General features: G+C 44.9%; 1 protein-coding gene across 3 annotated transcripts; it reads right to left on the bottom strand.

Annotated features, from left to right (window-relative positions):
- Window positions 1-6,776: 6,776 nt before the first annotated feature.
- On the bottom strand, window positions 6,777-18,031 carry LOC137349266 (zinc finger protein 135-like). Of its 3 annotated transcripts, XM_068014789.1 has the most exons (3): window positions 17,825-18,031; window positions 17,530-17,652; window positions 6,777-7,820 (listed from the first exon to the last, which is right to left on the bottom strand). In XM_068014789.1, exons 1-3 carry the CDS (start codon window positions 17,827-17,829, stop codon window positions 6,923-6,925), a joined length of 1,026 nt encoding a protein of 341 aa, XP_067870890.1. In that variant the 5' UTR covers window positions 17,830-18,031; the 3' UTR covers window positions 6,777-6,922. The 3 variants fall into 3 exon arrangements, with proteins under 3 accessions (XP_067870890.1, XP_067870889.1, XP_067870891.1); XM_068014788.1 differs by having other exon boundaries at window positions 17,530-18,031; XM_068014790.1 differs by lacking the exon at window positions 17,825-18,031 and having other exon boundaries at window positions 17,496-17,621.
- Window positions 18,032-18,795: the final 764 nt, after the last annotated feature.

Genomic DNA, 18,795 nt, shown 5'->3' with positions numbered 1-18,795 from the left:
CCCTTTCCTAATTGTCCTTGAGAAGGTGGTGGTGAAGGGAACTGCATGCTAATCTTGGTGTTCCTTCTACAAGTACACCCTGGTCTCTCCGAACATCAATAGTTACAAGTTTCATGCCTTTTAAAAAATATTCTGCTTTCCTATTCTTCCCCACATTATAATCCATCCCACCACCTTGTTGCCCATTCACTTGACCAAATCTGAAGTACCGAGCCTCAGGGGTGTGACTGCCTCCTGAAACAAAGTGTCCAGGTGACTTTCCCCTTCCCTGATGTGTCTCAGAGTCTGAATCTCAGACTGTAGCTCATCAACTCTGAGCTGAAGTTCCTCAAGCTGCATCTACTGGCTCCCACATGTTACAGCTGCAACACATCACCTGTCCTGCCATCTCTAATTTGTTTTATTTAACTAATTAGCTTTCAAGTTTAGAAACATAAATGATAATTTATAGTTACATTAAGAAATGCAATTAGTTAACCTACAAATTTAATACCATACTAGATCTCCCCAGTACCAGTTTAACTACTGCCCCTGTTTAGAAGGGGGATACAAAACTTAAAACTGACCAGTCATCTACCTGCTCCCTAATTGATGCCTTTGGGCTTCAGCTCTCAGGTCTCACTGACTCCAGCTCCCTCTCTTGGATCACTGCTTGTTCTTTAAAAGACCAGAACAGCATCTCCTCCCTCATTGCACCAAATTCCCACACTTAGCAAATTCCTGAGTTCAGCACTCAGTCAAGCAGAACTTTGTGCGTTAGCAAAACCTCCTGTATTTATACTAGCTAGATTCCAGAGACCCGAGTCAGACCTGCTGACTAGGGAACTAGTTCTAACCAGCTACCTAAGGAATTAACTCTGCAACTGAAACAAGCAAGCAGCTTGTTTACCACTAAGACTGAAAGAAAGTACAATTTAATGCTAAAGTTAAGTTAAATGCTAAATGCATACTTGACTAGACTTTAGAAAGAGATCAACCCTTGAAGTTCCTACACTTACCAGATTCCTGAGTTAAGCACTCTGTCGTGTAGCACTCAGTTGAGCAAAACTTGGTTTAGTTTAGTTATACAGCACTGAAACAGGCCCTTCGGCCCACCGAGTCTGTGCCGACCATCAACCACCCATATATACTAATCCTACACTAATCCCATATTCCTACCACATCCCCATCTGTCCCTATATTTCCCTACCACCTACCTATACTAGGGGCAATTTATAATGGCCAATTTACCTACCAACCTGCAAGTCTTTTGGCTTGTGGGAGGAAACCGGAGCACCTGGAGGAAACCCACGCAGACACAGGGAGAACTTGCAAACTCCACACAGACAGTACCCAGAATTGAACCCAGGTCGCTGGAGCTGTGAGGCTGCGGTGCTAACCACTGCGCCACTGTGGTTCTGTTACATTAATCCAGGGGCTGAGAGTTTGAATCCTGCCATAGCAATTTGAGAATTGGAAGTCAAAATCTGGAAATAAAAAAACTGATTATCAGTAGAAGTGACCATGAAGCTGCTGGATTACCTATGACCGTGTATTTATACAGCACCTTTCCTGACCTCGGTGTTCCAAAGCGTTTACAGCCAATTAAACATCTTTAAAATGTGTATTCACTTTGTAATGTAAGATAACGTGGGCAGCCCAAGCTGTGCACAGCAAGATCCCACAAACAGTAAAGGAATAAAGGGTGGCCTACATGGCTGAGACTGGCCTTGGACTTTCAATGGTGGGGCTATTCCCCAACATTCAACACGAAATTGAATGGGCCCTATTCACACTGCAAGAGGTCAGCACCCAGGCGCAGTGCTGGATTGTAGCTGGAGCATGTGCAGTGTTACTTTAATTAGAGCTATGTGATGTCTGGAGATGAAGTGGGTGATGCGGGGCGTAGAACCACAGAATCATAGAAAGTTTAAAGCATAGAAAGATGCCATTTGGCCCATCGTGTCTGTGCCAGCCGAAAAACAATCCACCTATTCTAATCCCACCTTCCAGCATTCGGTCCATAGCCCTGCAGATTACGGCAATTGCGGTGCATTTCCAGACTCCTTTTGAATGAGTTGAGGGTCTCTGCCTCAACTACCCTTTCAGGTAGTGAGTTCCAGACCATCACCACCCTCTGGGTGAAAAAGTTTTTCCTTATCTCCCCTCTAATTTTTCGACCAATCACTTTAAGTCTATGCCCCCTTGTCACTGACCTCCCTTCTAAGGTGAGGTGTACAAAATTATGAGAGGTATAGACAGGTGGATAGCAAGAAGCTTTTTCCCAGAGTGGGGGATTCAATTACTAGGGGTCACGAGTTCAAAGTGAGAAGGGAAAAGTTTAGGGGGGATATGCGTGGAAAGTTCTTTACGCAGAGGGTGGTGGGTGCCTGGAACGCTTTGCCAGCGGAGGTGGTAGACGCGGGCACGATAGCGTCTTCTAAGATGTATCCAGACAGATACATGAATGGGCAGGAAGCAAAGAGATACAGACCCTTAGAAAATAGGCGACATGTTTAGATAGAGGATCTGGATCGGCGCAGGCTTGGAGGGCTGAAGGGCCTGTTCCTGTGCTGTAATTTTCTTTGTTCTTTGAATAGACTCTTTACCTCCACTCTATCCAGGCCCCTCACAATTTTGTACATTTCAATCAGATCTCCTCTCAACCTTCTCTGTTCCAAGGAGAACAACCCCAGCCTATCCAATCTTTCCTCAAAGCTGAATTTTTCCAGTCCTGGCAACTTCCTCGTAAATCTCCTCTGTACCCTCTCTAGTGCAATTACATCCTTTCTGTAATGGGGTGACCAGAACTGCACACAGAACTCAAGTTGTGGCCTAACCAATGAGTTGTACAGTTCCAGCATAACCTCCCTCCTTTTGTATTCTATACCTTGGCTAATAAAGGAAAGGATTCCATATGCCTTCTTAACCACCTTATCTACCTGTCCTGCTACCTTCAGGGATCTATTGACATTCACTCCAAGGTCCTTTACTTCCTCTGCACTTCTCAGTATTTTCCCATTAATCCTGTATTCCTTTGCCTTGTTTGACCTCCCCAACTGCATCACCTCACACTTCTCCAAGTTAAATTCCATTTGCCACTTTTCTGCCCATCTGACCAGACCATCAATATCTTCCTGCAGCCTACAGCTATCCTCCTCGCTATCTACCACACGGCCAATCTTTGTGTCGTCTACAAACTTCTTGATCATGTCCTCTACATCTACGCCCAAATCGTTAATATATACCACAAAAAGCAGGGGGCCTAGTACTGAAACCTATGTAATGCCACTGGAAACAGCCCTGCAGTCGCTAAAACAGCCATCAACAACTACCCTTTGTTTCCTGCCACTGAACCAATTTTGTATCCACCTTGCTGCATTTCTCTGGATCCCATGGCATTTTATTTATTTAACCAGTCTGCCATGTGGGACTTTGTAAAAGGCCTTGTTAAAATCCATGTAGATCACATCAACTGCACTACCTTCATCTATCTTCCTTGTTACTTCTCCAAAAAGTTCGATCAAGTTGGTCAAACAAGATCTTCCCTCAACAAGTCCATGCTGACTATCCTTGATTAACCTGTGCCTTTCTAAGTGACAGTTTATCCTGTCTCTCAGAATAGATTCTAATAATTTGCCCACTACTGACTGGCCTGTAATTATTCAGTCTATACATCGCTCCCTTTTTAAACAGAGGTACAACATTAGCAGTTCTCCAATCCTCCGGCACCACACCTGTATCCAGTGAGGACTGGAAAATGATGGTCAGACCCTCTGCTATTTCCTCTCTTGCTTCTTTGAACACTTCATCTGGCCCTGGTGAATTATCAACTTTCAAGGATGCTAATCCCATTAATACTTCCTCACTCCCTATGTTTATCAGATCCAATACTTCACACTCTTCCTCCTTAACTACAACATCAGCATCGTCTGCTCTTTTGTGAATAGAGACACAAAGTATTCATTAAGAACCATACCAATATCCTCTGCCCCTACACACAGGATCTCTTTTTGGTCCTTGATGTGCCCTACTCTCTCCTTAGTTATACTCTTATTCTTAATGTATTGATAAAACATCTTTGGGTTCACCTTGTTTTTGCTTGCCAATATTTTTTCATGCCCTCTCTTTCATTTCCTAATTTCCTGTTCGATTTCACCCTTCCGCTTTCTATACTCCTCTCGGCTTTCTGGAGTATTCAGTTCTCAATGTCGGACATAAGCTTTCCTTTTCTGCCTGATTACTCTGTAGGCTCCTAAACATCCATGGGGCTCTAGATTTGGTCGTCTCACCTTTTTCTTTGTGGGAACATGTTTGCTCCGAATCCCTTAAATCTCGCCTTCGAATGCCACCTACAGTTCTGCCACTGAATTACCTTCACGTCTCTGATCCAGTCCACTTTCGCTCCAATTTCACACTGACACTCCTTCCCCCTCCCTCCAATTTCACACTGACACTCCTCCCCCTCCCTCCAATTTCACACTGACACTCCTTCCCCCTCCCTCCAATTTCACACTGACACTCCTTCCCCCTCCCTCCAATTTCACACTCACACTCCTTCCCCCTCCCTCCAATTTCACACTGACACTCCTTCCCCACCTCCAATTTCACACTGACACTCCTTCCCCACCTCCAATTTCACAATGACACCCCATTCCCCCTCCCTCCAATTTCACACTGACACTGTTCCCCCTCCTTCCAATTTCACACTGACACTCCTTCCCCCTCCCTCCAATTTCACACTGACACTCCTTCCCCCTCCCTCCAATTTCACACTGACACTCCTTCCCCCTCCCTCCAATTTCACACTCACACTCCTTCCCCCTCCCTCCAATTTCACACTGACACTCCTTCCCCACCTCCAATTTCACACTGACACTCCTTCCCCACCTCCAATTTCACAATGACACCCCATTCCCCCTCCCTCCAATTTCACACTGACACTGTTCCCCCTCCTTCCAATTTCACACTGACACTCCTTCCCCCTCCCTCCAATTTCACACTGACACTCCTTCCCCCTCCCTCCAATTTCACACTAACACTCCATCCCCCTCCCTCCAATTTCACACTGACACTCCATCCCCCTCCCTCCAATTTCACATTAACACTCCATCCCCCTCCCTCCAATTTCACACTGACACTCCTTCTCCCTCCCTCCAATTTCACACTGACACTCCTTCCCCCTCCCTCCAATTTCACACTGACACTCCTTCCCCCTCCCTCTAATCTCACACTAACACTCCATCCCCCTCCCTCCAATTTCACACTGACACTCCTTCTCCCTCCCTCCAATTTCACACTGACACACCTTCCCCCTCCCTCCAATTTCACACAGACTCTTTTCTTCCTGTCTCCAACATCATCCGGTCACTTTCTTGCTGTCACCACAGTTTTCATCTCCTGCTTCTTCCATGTCCCCACTATTTCTTACATCCTTGCTCATGTGCTTTCAGTGACTGAATGTCACTGCCCATTGTCAGAAGGGATTCCTGTACACAGCGTGGAGCTGTGTTTGCTCACTGGATACAGTAGCAACAGTACTTGGGGACCAGCAATGCCACAGGAGGCACTGAAGAGCAGGGCGTGGCCAGGAGCTGTGCTGAGGGAGTGAGGAGCAATCGGCAATGGTGCTTCATGTGTGTGGGTCTGATAGCCCATAGCCCAGGGCCAGATCTGAACTTTGGGATATAGTTTGACCATCTCTGCTCTTAGAGTAAAGTACTTCTCTGTGTAAACCCCTCGTGTGATCTTTGTCTATTGATGTAAAAAGTTCAGAACATTTTGAGTCCTTCTGTGTACCTGTTAGGTGTTGACTTTTTCTGACTGAAAAGCCTCCGGATTTCAGTGTTACAGGAAGAATATGTATTAGCAGAGATAACAAAGAAAAAACTGAAATGAACACAAACCTGGGGAAATACACAGCAGGTCAATCATAGTTTAAAAGAGATAAATTAATGATTACTGTTTTGGATGAAACTCCTTCAGAATGAATTCTTGCTGAAACATCGGAGATCTCAGCTTCATGTTCTGATGTTAAACAGTTGGAAATATTGCATTGTGTTTAGTAATCTTCCCCCCCACCACTGAAATCATGCTATATATCATGCTGCATGGCACTTCTTACATCCTTATCAACTTTGGAAACAAAGTCTAAATAATCGGGATGCAGAGATTTAAAGCAGACAGGAAATGGAGTAAGGAAAAAGTATAGAGAAGAAAATAAGAAGGAAAATTACGAGTGAAGGGTGAGCACAGAAATAGCAATGGGATCGTCTGAATGCAGGAGCAGTAGAAACAAAGATAGGAGACAGGAAACACTGGTTATTAAGCACGAAGGGAAAACTGCAAACATCGCTTGCACATCTCACACCGCACTTATACATTCCGCAGTCCTTTTTGATGATGAAATCCTTTGCCGTCAAAAGTCCCAAATTCCTCCCATTTCGATGGGCCGGATCTCTCAGACTTGAAAAAAAAAAGCAGTTTCCTCTGTTCACTTCCCCAAGTACTTCTGACCTGGAGATCCGTGGATCATGTGATTTCTGGTGATCCTGTGGGCCCTCTACACCTCCGCAAACTTCAACTCTCAAAAAACACAGGAATGTTAGACAGTATGTTCCAGTGGGATAGTGGTAGTGGGAGGGAGGGAAGCAGCAGAGGCAGCTGATCAGATGGTCTCAATCTGAGTGACAGAGAGACCATGAACTCTTCACACTTGTTGGAGGAGACGGGGAGAGGGAGAGCACTTCTAGAGGAGATAACATTCGTTTGAGATAGTAATAAGACTTGACACACTGTTCAACATAAAGCTTATTTATTTGAATTTTATCCAGAATATTAACCCGTATAACTGGGCTGAAGTTTATTAACATCAGCAGAAACAGACCTCAATGAACATGGTTCAGTCTTGGAGGCGATTAACAGCAGAATCCAATCATTGTACTTACTTGTGAACTCGCTGGTGTCTCAGTAGGCTAGATGAATTAATGAATCCCTTCCCACACACGGAGCAGGTGAACGGCCTCTCCCCAGCGTGAACTCGCTGGTGTACAGTGAGATCAGATGATCGTCTGAACCCAGATCCACAGTAAGAGCACCTGAACGGTCTCTCGTCAGTGTGAACACGTTGATGAGAAATCAGTTCCCCTGAACTTTTATAGGAACTCCCACAGTCTGGGCATTCAAAAGGCCTATCATCAGTGTGAACTCGCCTGTGTCTCAGCAGGGTGGATGACTGAGTGAATCCCTCCCCACACTCTGAGCAGGTGAATGGTCTCTCTCCAGTGTGAGTGCGCTGGTGTGCAGTGAGCTGGTCTGATCGCCTGAACCCAGCCCCACAGTGAGAACAGCTGAACGGTCTCTCGTCTGTGTGAACACGTTGATGGGACATCAGTCTCTGGGAGCTTTTATAGCAATTCCCACAATACGGACATGCAAAAGGTCTGTCATCAGTGTGAACTCGCCGGTGTCTCAGCAGGGTGGATGACTGAGTGAATCCCCTCCCACACTCTGAGCAGCTGAACGGCCTCTCCCCAGTATGAATTAGCTGGTGTATCAGCAAGTTGGATGATTTTGTGAATCCCTTGCCACAAACTGAGCAGGTGAACGGCCTCTCCAAGGTGTGACTGCTTGGATGAGTTTCCAGCTCAATTGGATAATTAAGTCCCTTTCCAGAGTCCCCATGTTTACACTGTTTCTCCCCAGTGCGGCTGCACTTGTGTTTCGAAAGGCCTGATGATCGGCTGAAACCTTGTCCACACACAGAACACGTGTACAGTTTCTCTCCACTGTGATCAGTGCTTTTTCCTTCCATGTTCAAAATCTGATGATATTCAGGTTGACTGTGGTAGATTAGGAAACTACATTAGAAGTTATGACAATAGACAGGCAATGGCTAACATTTAAAGAATTAATACAAGCTTTACAACAAATTTACATTCCTTTGAGGCACAAAAACTCAGCAGGAAAAGTGATCCCACCCTGGCTAACAGGAGAAGTTAAAGATTGTATTAGATCAAAGGAAGAGGCTTATAAAGTTACCAAAAAACGTAGTAAGCTTGAGGATTGGGAACATTTTACAATTCAGCAAAGGAGGACCAAGAAACTGACAGAGAAATTAGAATATGAAAGTAAACTAGCAAGAAACAAAAACAGACTGTAAGTGTTTCCATGGGTATGTTAAAAGGAAAAGATCAGCAAAGACAAGTGTGGGCCCATTACAGGCAGAGACAGGGGGAGACAGGGGAATTTATAATGGGGAATAAGAAAATGGCAGAGAAACTAAACAAATACTTGGTGTCTGTCTTCACGGAGGAAGATACAGAAAAGCTCCCAGGAATACTAGAGAACCAAGGGACTAGTGAGAATAAGGAACTGAATTAAATTAGTATTTGTAAAAAAGTAGTATTGGAGAAATTAATGGGACTGACAGTTGATAAATCCCCTGGACTTTATGATCTAGATCCCAGAATATTGAAAGAGGTGGCTGGAGAGACAGGAGATGCATTGGTGATCATCTTCCAAAATTCTATAGACTCTGAAATAGTTCCTGAAGATTGGAAGGTAGCAAATTTAACCTCACTATTTAAGCAAGGAGGCCGAGAGAAAACAGGGAACTACAGACTTGTTAGCCTGGCATCAGTAGTAGGGAAAATGTAGAATCTATTCTCAAGGACTGATAAATGGACACTTGGATAATAATGATCTGATTGGGCTAGTTAATGGACAGAAAACAGAGAGTAGGAATAAACAGGCCATTTTCAGGTTGGCAGTCTGTGACTAGAGGGTACTGCAAGGATCAGTGCTTGGACCCCAGCTATTCACAATCTGTATCAATGATTTGTATGCAGGCATTAAATGTAATATTTCCAAGTTTGCTGATGACACAAAACTAGGTGGGAATGAGAGTTGTGAGAGGAAGTGAGTGGGCAAGAACATGGCAGACGGAATATAATGTGGAAAAATATAAAGTTATCCACTTTAATAGGAAAAACAGAAATGCAGAGCATTTCTTAAACAGTGACAGACTGGGAAGTGTTGATGTCGAAAAGGACCTGACTGTCCCGGTTCATAACTCACTGAAAGCTAACATGCAGGTGCAGCAAGCAATTAGGAAGGCAAATGGTATGTTGGCCTTTATTGCAAGAGGATTTGAGTCCAGATGCAAAGACGTCTTGCTGTAATTGTATCGAACCTTGGTGAGACCACACCTGCAGTATTGTGTACAGTTTTGCTCTCCTTACGGAAGGAAGGATATACTGGTCATAGAGGGAGTGCAAAGTTCACCAGACTGATTCCTGGGGTGGTGGGATTGTCCTATGACGAGACTCAGCCTCTATTCTTTAGAATTTAGAAGAATGAGAGGTGATCTCATAGAGGCACCAGTACTGGGGAAAGAGAGAGGTGTTCTGTTGGAATGGCCTTTACTTGAACCATGCTGGGACCAGGGTCCTGGCGAATCGTATAACTAGGGTTGTACATAAGGCTTTAAACTACATAGTGTAGGGGGGGTGGGGGGGGCGGGAAAGGGTGCAATTGAAAGGAAGTTTAAAAAGTCGAAAAGCAATGAGAGAGCAGAGGTGCAGGGTAGTGAAAGGGGCATACATCAATGAGGGTGTGACAGGAAGGGACAGAGAATACAAGCATAAGAGTACAGCAGAAATTAGAACCAGAGTAGGTAAAAATGGTGAAAAGTCAAAGCTTAAGGCTCCTTATCTGAATGCACGTAGCATTTGTAACAAGATAGATGAGCTGATGGCACAGATAGAAATAAATGAATATGATTTGATAGCTATTACAGAGACGTGGTTACAGGATGACCAGGAGTGGAAACTCAATGATCAAGGATATACGATGTTCCGGAAGAATAGGCAGAAAGGAAAAGGAGGTGGGGTAGCTTTATTATTAAAGGAAGGGATCAGTGCAGTTGTGAGTAATGATATAGGTGTAATAAATCGGCATGTAGAATCAGATTGGGTGGAAATAAGGAATAGCAAGAGAAAGATATCACGGGTGGGAGTGGTCTATAGGACCCCTCTGTAGGACAAAATATTAATCAGGAAATAATGGAGGTGTGTAAGAAGGGCACTGCAATTATCATGGGTGATTTTAATCTGCATATAGACTGGACAAATCAAATTGGCATGGGTAGCATGGAAGACGAATTTGTAGAGTGCATCAGGGATTGTTTCTTAGAACAATATGTTGCAGAACCTACCCGGGAACAGGCTATTTTAGATTTGGTTACGTGTAATGAGATAGGATTAATAAGAGATCTTGTAGTTAAGGATCCTCTAGGGGGAAGTGACCATAACATGGTAGGATTTCAAATTCAGTTTGAGGGTGAGCAACTCGGGTCTCAAACCAGTGTCTTCAACTTAAACAAGGACAATTACAGTGGTATGAAAAAAGAGTTGTCTAAAGCAGGCTGGGAAAATAGATTACAGGGGAAGTCAGTCAATGAGCAGTGGAAGACTTTTAAGCAGATATTTCATAACACTCAGCAAATATTTATTCCGGTTAAAAGGAAGGACTCGATGAGAACAATGAACCACCCGTGGATAACAAAGGAAGATAAGGAGAGTATCAAATTAAAAACAAAGGCGTACAATGTGGCAAAAGCTAGTGGTAGGCCAGAGGATTGGGAATTGTTTAGAAACCAGCAGCGGATGACTAAAAAACTAATAAAGAGGGAGAAAACTGATCGAGAGTAAATTGGCAAGAAATATAAAAACAAACAGTAAGAGCTTCTACCGGTATATAAAAAGGAAGAGAGTAGCTAAAGTAAGTGTGAGGCCCTAAGAGGATGAGACTGGGGAATTAATAACAGGGAAACGGCAGATAATTTAAACCAATATTTTGTATCGGTTTTCACGATGGAGGACACAAACATCCCGACAATAATAGATGAGCAAGGTGTAAATGGGGAGGAGGAATGTGTAACAATCTCTATCACGAGGGAAAAGATGCTGGACAAACTGATGGGACTAAAGGCAGACAAGTCGCCAGGACCTGATAAAATCCAAGGGTTTAAAAAGAAGTGGCTGCAGAGATAGTGGAGGCATTGGTCATAATATACCAAAACTCACTGGATTCTGGTAGGGTACCAGCAGATTGGAAAACCACTAATGTGACACCCCTATTCAAGAAAGAAGGGAGACAGAAAGCAGGAAACTACAGACCAGTTAGTTTAACATCAGTCATTGGGAAAATGCTAGAGTCGATTATTAAGGAAGAAATAGCAGGACATTTAGAAAAACATAATGCAATCAAACAGTCAACATGGTTTTATGAAAGGGAAATCATGTTTGACAAATTTGTTACAGTTCTTTGAGGATATAACAAGCAGAGTGGATAAAGGCGAACCGCTAGAATGTAGTGTATTTGGATTGTCAGAAGGTGTTTGATAAGGTGCCACATAAAAGGTTATTGCGTAAAATAAGAGCTCAGGGTATTGGGGGTAATGTGTTGACATGGATTGAAGATTGGCTAACACACAGAAGGCAGAGAGTTGGGATCAATGGGTCTTTTTCAGGTTGGAAAGCCGTAACTAGTAGGATGCCACAAGGATCAGTCCTCGGGCCTCAACTATTTACTATCTATATTAATGACTTGGAAGAAGGGACAGAGTGTAGTGTATTCAAATTTGCTGACGATACGAAAATAGATGGGAAGGCATGTTGTGATGAGGACACAAAGAATCTGCAAAGGTATATAGATAGGTTAAGTGAGTGGACAAAAACTTGGCAGATGGAGTTCAATGTGGGAAAGTGTGAGGTCATCCACTTTGGTAGGAAGAATAAAAAGGCAGATTATTTTAGTTTAGAGATACAGCACTGAAACAGGCCCTTCGGCCCACCGAGTCTGTGCCAACCATCAACCACCCATTTATACTAATCCTACACTAATTCCATATTCCTACCACATCCCCACCTGTCCCTATATTTCCCTACCACCTACCTATACTAGGGGCAATTGCTAATGGCCAATTTACCTATCAACCTGCAAGTCTTTGGCATGTGGGAGGAAACCGGAGCACCCGGAGAAAACCCACGCAGACACAGGGAGAACTTGCAAACTCCACAAGTTATCTAGATGGAGAAAGACTACAAAATACTGCAGTACAGAGGGATCTGGGTGTTCTTGTACATGAAACACAAAGGGTTAGCATGCAGGTGCAGCAGGTAATTAGGAAGGCAAATGTATTTTTGGCCTTTATTGCTAGGGGGTTGGAGTTTAAAAATAAGGAAGTCTTGTTACAATTGTACAGGGTGTTGGTGAGGCCACACCTGGAGTACTGCAAACAGTTTTGCTCCCCGTATTTAAGGAAGGATATACAGGCATTGGAGGCAGTTCAGAAAAGGTTCACTAGGCTGATTCCTGGGATGAAGGGATTGTCTTATCAAGAATGACTAAACAGGTTAGACCTTTATTCATTGGAGTTTAGAAGAATGAGAGGTGATCTGATTGAAACATATAAGATTCTCAGGGGGCTTGACAGGGTAGATGTTGAGAATATGTTTCCACTGGTGGGGGAATCTCGAACTAGGGGACATAGTTACAGAATAAGGGGGCACACATTTAAAACTGAGATGCGAAGGAATTTCTTCTCTCAGAGGGTGGTGAATCTCTGGAATTCTCTACCTTAGAGAGTTGTGGAGGCTAGGTCACTAAATGTATTTAAGGAGGAGGTAGATAGATTTTTGAAATCCCGGGGAGTCGAGGGTTATGCGGAGCAGGCCCGAAAGGGGAGCTGAGGCCTGGGACAGATCAGCCATGATCTTATTGAATGGCGGGGCAGGCTTGAGGGGCTGAATGGCCTACTCCTGCTCTATTTCTTATGTTCTTATAAGAGGTAGGCCATTTAGAACTGAGATGAGGAGGAATTTCTTCACTCAGATGGTGGTGAATCTTTGGAATTCTCGACCCCAGTGAAGGCTCAGTCATTGATTATGATCAAGACAGAGATCAAAAGCTTTCTAGCTGTTAAAGATATCAAGGAATATGGGGATAGTGTGGGAAAATGGTGCTCGGAAGATCAGCCATGGTCTAGTTGAATGGCGGAGCAGGCTCGATGGGCCAAATGGCCTACTCCTGCTCCTATTTCCTATGTTCCTACCAAGATGGCCATCCATGCGTCCTGACCATGTCCTGTTGAAGTTGGCAGTCAGTGCGTCTCCTGGGCCTGTCACCGTGGGGTAAACTCAGGGCCTGTGGCCTCTTATTCGGGGCCTCAGGCTGATCCCAGGTGTTTCTGAAGCTTCCCAGCCCACTCACGGCTCCAATTTCTCCCCTGCACCCACCATCTCTTCCCACCTCCTGAGCCGCCTGTTCTGCCTCAGACTGTCTCCAGCACCCACACTGCGTTAAGCTCAGAGCACAGTCCAATCCCACACTGGCGCATCGGGCTGCTATAGTCACTAATAAGAGACTTTCTGACCCCTGGGGAGTCCTGGGTAATTAATCCGCCATTGAAAGCTCCAATTGCTGAATGGATGATTATTTATGTGTCATCCCATGGAGACTAGGGCCGGAGAGGCAATGAATGAAATTATTAAATAAACGTTAAGAAACCCGAGTGCTCGGGCCATCAACTATGGTGTGAAGTACAATAAACAGGGTGGCAGACTGGACAGATAAATGGGAAATGAAATTCAACACCGTGAAAAGTGAACTGGTTCATTTTGGGAAGAGGAATAAGGAGGCCAGTTATTGGTTAGAATGTAAGAAATTAAATGGAGCAGAGGAACAAAGAGATCTGGGAACAGAGTCACATAAATCACTAAAAGGAGCAACACAAGTCGAAAGGAGAGCAAACAAAGAGCTGATGTTACGACCATACGAATTAAGAGCAGAAGTAGGCCATTCGGTCCATCAAGCCTCCTCTGCCTTTCAGTAAGATCATGGCTGATCTGTTTCTGTCTCGAGTTCCACACTCCCATCTACCCCCGACAATCTTTGATTCTGTTGCCTAACAAGAATTTATCGACCTCCGCCTTAAAAATATTCAACAACCACACCTCCACCATCTTCTGAGGCAGTGAATTCCCAAGTCACACAACCCGCTAATGGACAACATTTCTCCTAGTCTCTGTCCTAAAAGGGCAAGCCTTAATTTAAAACAGTGCCCCTGAGTTCTGGACTCCCCCACAAGATGAAACATCCGTTCCACATCCACCTAATCAAGACTGTTCAGGATCTTAGAAACTTCAATCAAGTCTCCCCTCACTCTCCTAAACTCCAGTGAAAACAAGCCCAGTCTGTCCAATCTTTCCTCATAAGACAACCCCCTCATTCCAGGTATCAATCTAGTAAACCTCCTCTGAACCGCCTCCAACGCATCTACATTCTTCCTTAAATAAGGAGACCAAAACTACACACAGTATTCGAGATGTGGTCTCACCAATGCCCTGTATAACTGAAGCACAACATCCTTACTTTTATTTTCAATTTCTCTTGTAATAAAGGATAGCATTCCATTAGTCTTCTTTATTACTTGCTGAACCTGCATATAGCACTAGAACACCTAGATCCCTCTGCACCTTGGAATTCTGCAGTCGTTCTCCATTTAAGTAATGCTCTGCTTTTTTATTCTTCCTGCCAAAGTGAACAACTTTACATTTTCCCACATTATCCTCCATCTGCCAGATTTTCATTCAACCTATTTAGATCAGTCTGCACCCTCCTTATATCCTCTTCACAACATACTTTCCTATCTATTTTTGTGTCATCTGCAAATTTAGCTACCTTGCCATCTCTCCCCTCATCTAAGTCATGGATATAAATTGTAAAAAGTTGAGGCCCCACTACAGACCCCTGCGGGACTCCACTCGTCACATCCTGCCAATCAGACTCTGTTTTCTACCAGCCAGCCAATCTTCTATTCATGCTAATACATTACCCATGACACCACGAGCTCCTGCTTTGCGTAGTAACCTTTTAAGTGGCACCTTGTCAAATGCCTTCTGGAAATCTAAGTACAATATGTCAACGGGCTTCAAGAAGGCATATGGCATGCTTGCCTTCATCGGTCGGGGCATAAAGTATAAAAATTGGCAAGTCATGCTGCAGCTGTACAGAACTTTAGTTAGGCTACACTTAGACTATTGCGTGCAATTCTGGTCGCCACACTACCAGATGGACGTGGAAGCTTTGGAGAGGGTACAGAAGAGGTTCACCAGGATGTTGCCTGGTCTGGAAGGCATTAGCTATGAGGAGAGGTTGGATAAACTCAGATTGTTTTCACTGGAACGACGGAGGTGGAGGGGCGACATGATAGAGGTTAACAAAGTTATGAATGGCATGGACAGAGTGGATAGTCAGAAGCTATTTCCCAGGGTGGAAGAGTCAGTTACATAGGTTTAAGGTCCGAGGAGCAAAGTTTATAGGGGATGTGAAAGGCAAGTTCTTTACACAGAGGGTGGTGAGTGCCTGGAACTTGCTGCCGAGGGAGGTGGTGGAAGCAGGTACGATAGCGATGTTCAAGAGACATCTTGACAAATACATGAATAGGATGGGAATAGAGGGATCCGGTCCCCGGAAGTGCAGAAGGTTTTAGTTTGAACAGACATCAAGATCGGCGCAGGGTTGGAGGGCCGAATGGCCTGTTCCTGTACTGTACTGTTCTTTGTAAACATGATTTCCCTTTCACAAAACCATGCTGATTATTCCGAGTATTTCTCTGTGCCCAGCTATAGCCTCCTCAATGATCGATTCTAACACATTCCCCACGACAGACATCAAGCTAACTGACCTATGTTCTTTTCTAGAGGAATACAATGTAACAGCAGGGAGGGAATGTTACATTTATAGAGAACCTCACTTAGAAGGACTGTGAGCAGTTCTGGTCTCCAGATTAAAAAAGGATATTGAAGACTAAAGAAAGTGCAGAATAGATTTACAAAGATGTCACCAGAGAGGATGCTACTATCCAGCAAGATTGAGCAGGCTGGGGCTCCTTTCTCTGGAAAAGAGAAGACTAGCAGGAGATCTGATAGAGGTCTTTAAAATTATCAGTCAGTCAGAACAAGGGGGCAGCAATATAAGAAAGACATTAACAGGTCAAATAGAGAACTTAGGAGGAATTTCTCTACTCAGAGAGTGGTGAGAATGTGGAACTCACTGCCATGTGGAGTGGTTGAAGCAGATAGCAATGATGTGTTTAAGGGGAGGCTCAATACAATTATGAGGGAGAAGGGAATAGAGGGATATGGGGACAGGGTGGGACGAGGTAATTCGATTGGAAGGAGGCTCATGTGGATTATAAACATCAGCACAGACTAGTGAGGCTGAAAATCCAGTTTCTGGGCAGTAATTCAGTGTACGTACAGCAGGGGTAGATTAACATTTAAATCTACAGGACCCAGGGGTGGATTAATGCTCAGGTTTACAGGGCCCAGGCATGGATGAATGAAATGTCTGCCTCTCACTTTTATATTATGAGCCCTCGTACTAGGTTTCCAAACCAACAGAAATAATTTCTCTCTGTCCTATCAGTCCTAATTAATATCTTGAAAACTTTATTAAAAGCACCCCTTAATCTTCCAAATTCCAGGGAATACACCATTGTGTTGCAATACAATTTCAAAAAGACATAGGGAGAGGCAATATATATTTAATGGCACAGTCATAAAGAGTGTGCAGGGACAGAGGGACCCTGGGGTTCATGTGCATAGATCTTTGAAGATGGCAGGAAATATTTAGGAAGTAATTCGGAAAGTATATGGGAACTTGGGCTTCACAAATTGAGGTCTTGAGCACAACTTATGCTGAACCTTTATAAAGCTCTGGTTCAGCCACAACTAGAGTATTGCATCCATTTCTGGTCACCACGCTTTAGGGAAGATGTGAAGGTGTTTGAGAGGATGCAGAGGAGATTTACCAGAAATGGTTCTGTGAATGAGGGAATTTAATTACAAGGTTAGGTTGGAGAAGCTGGGTTTTTTTTCCTTGGAACAAAGCAGATTGAGGGGAAGTCTGATAGAGGTGGACAAGATTATGACAGGTTAAGATAGGTAGGCAAAGAAAAGCGGTTCCTTTAGCTGATGTTACAAGGATTAGGGGACACAGATTAAGATTTTGGGCAAGAGATACACGGGGATGTGAGGAAGCAGTTTTTTTTTTTACACAGCGAGTGGTAATGACCTGGAACTCGCTGCCTACGAGGGTGGTGGAAGCAGAGACGATCAATGATTTCAAAAGGAAATTGGACTTGTACTTGAGGGAAATAAACCTACAGGATTACGAAGTTAGAGGCGGGCAATGTGACTGACTGGTTGGCAGGGACCTCAAGGGACGAATGGCCTTTTACTGTGCTGTGATGACTATGATAAATTTGTGTAATCTCTCCTGATAATTTAACCATTGCAGTCCAGGTATCATCAGGTAAATCTACGCTGCACTCCCTCCAAGGCCAATAAGTTCTTCCTAAGATGTGTGGCCAGAACTGAACACAATACTCCAGGTGTGGTCGAACCAGGGCTTTGTGTATCTCAGTACTTTTCCAGTCACACTGATACCTGAAATCTTTTCCCACAGACAGAACAGACAAACCTTTTTCCTTCCATGTTCAAAGGCCGATGATATTCAGCTGCTGATGAATCGAGTAACTCTGTCAGATCTTTATGTGATGTTCCATTCGAGTTTCTTGTCTGCAAATGCTCTCCTGCTAAGTACCTGTAAAAGGAATTTACAAAAGCCATCACTGTCAGTCAAGGATAGAAATTTACAAGTCTCTCCTCCCGCTTCCTGGCCCAGGATGGCCACGCATGCGGCCTGATGCACACTGCCTCCTGGAAAGATGGCCATTATCCCAGGCTCCAACGCTCCACTCTATAGTTTCTGTTACCGCATGTTATTGGGTTGGCCGATCAGACTCCCTTTCGCTCTTCTGTGACTACATCTTTGCCCAGGCGTCCCTGGAGAGGGAGCACACGGTGTCTGCCTGTAAGTTTAGGCCCTTCTGCGACTGATGGGCATCAGAGGGAGAGTGACAGGGCCTGTCACCGGGAGAAGCCCCGCAGTTGCCGCACGGCTCGCCTGCGCATGCTCCAAACGCTGTTCGGCACAGCGCTTGCGCACTTACCCGACCTCACGGGTGACAGCTCACAACGTCCGGGTGATTGACGGCAGCTCTGGGCCAATAGTAAGAGGGGGCGGGACTGGAGAACGGGACGGCTTGGAGGACCAAGCGGGCAGTCGGTCCTCCAGGTCCGCACCCGCTCCTCCTATTGGTCCGGAGCGGCCGTCAATCAGCCAGCGGGTGATGTGAACTGAGCATGAATCCGCCACATTCATACCGCGCATGCTCTAAATACGACACCGCAATGCACCTGCGCACTCGGTACTTAAAACTTCCAGCGGCGAAGTCCAGGTGATTGACAGCAAGTCTGGACCAATAGCAAGAGGGGGCGGGACTGAAAGACAACATGCCGCGGGGCATGCTCATCGCCCGCACAGTCTTCCAGCCCCGCCCCTATTGGTCCGGAACTGTCGTCAATCACCCGGGCGGTGTGAGCTGAGCATGCGTAACTAGCAGGGTCTGAGGCAGAGAGCGCGGTTCCAGCAGTGAGAGGGAGGCGGGTTAATAAGACCGCATTTGTTGACAACGCGAACGGTAGGTGGCGCTGTTTTGACACATGCGCAAATACAGCATGTGCCGCGAAAACGTCACAGATTGCCACTGCAGCAGCTGCCAGGACTAAAGATGGCGCTGCTCAAAGAATCACACAGAGAAAACCTAACGAACACGTGGCAGTATACAATGGCCCGAGTGAGAGAGCAGCGTGGGGCCCCTCCCTTCACCCACCCCTCCATCCC

This window comes from Heterodontus francisci, chromosome 34 (assembly GCF_036365525.1).
Source record: "Heterodontus francisci isolate sHetFra1 chromosome 34, sHetFra1.hap1, whole genome shotgun sequence".
In the NCBI taxonomy this organism is placed as follows: Eukaryota; Metazoa; Chordata; class Chondrichthyes; order Heterodontiformes; family Heterodontidae; genus Heterodontus; species Heterodontus francisci.
Note: the sequence above shows the minus strand (reverse complement) of the source record. Positions and strands in the feature narration are given on the sequence as shown.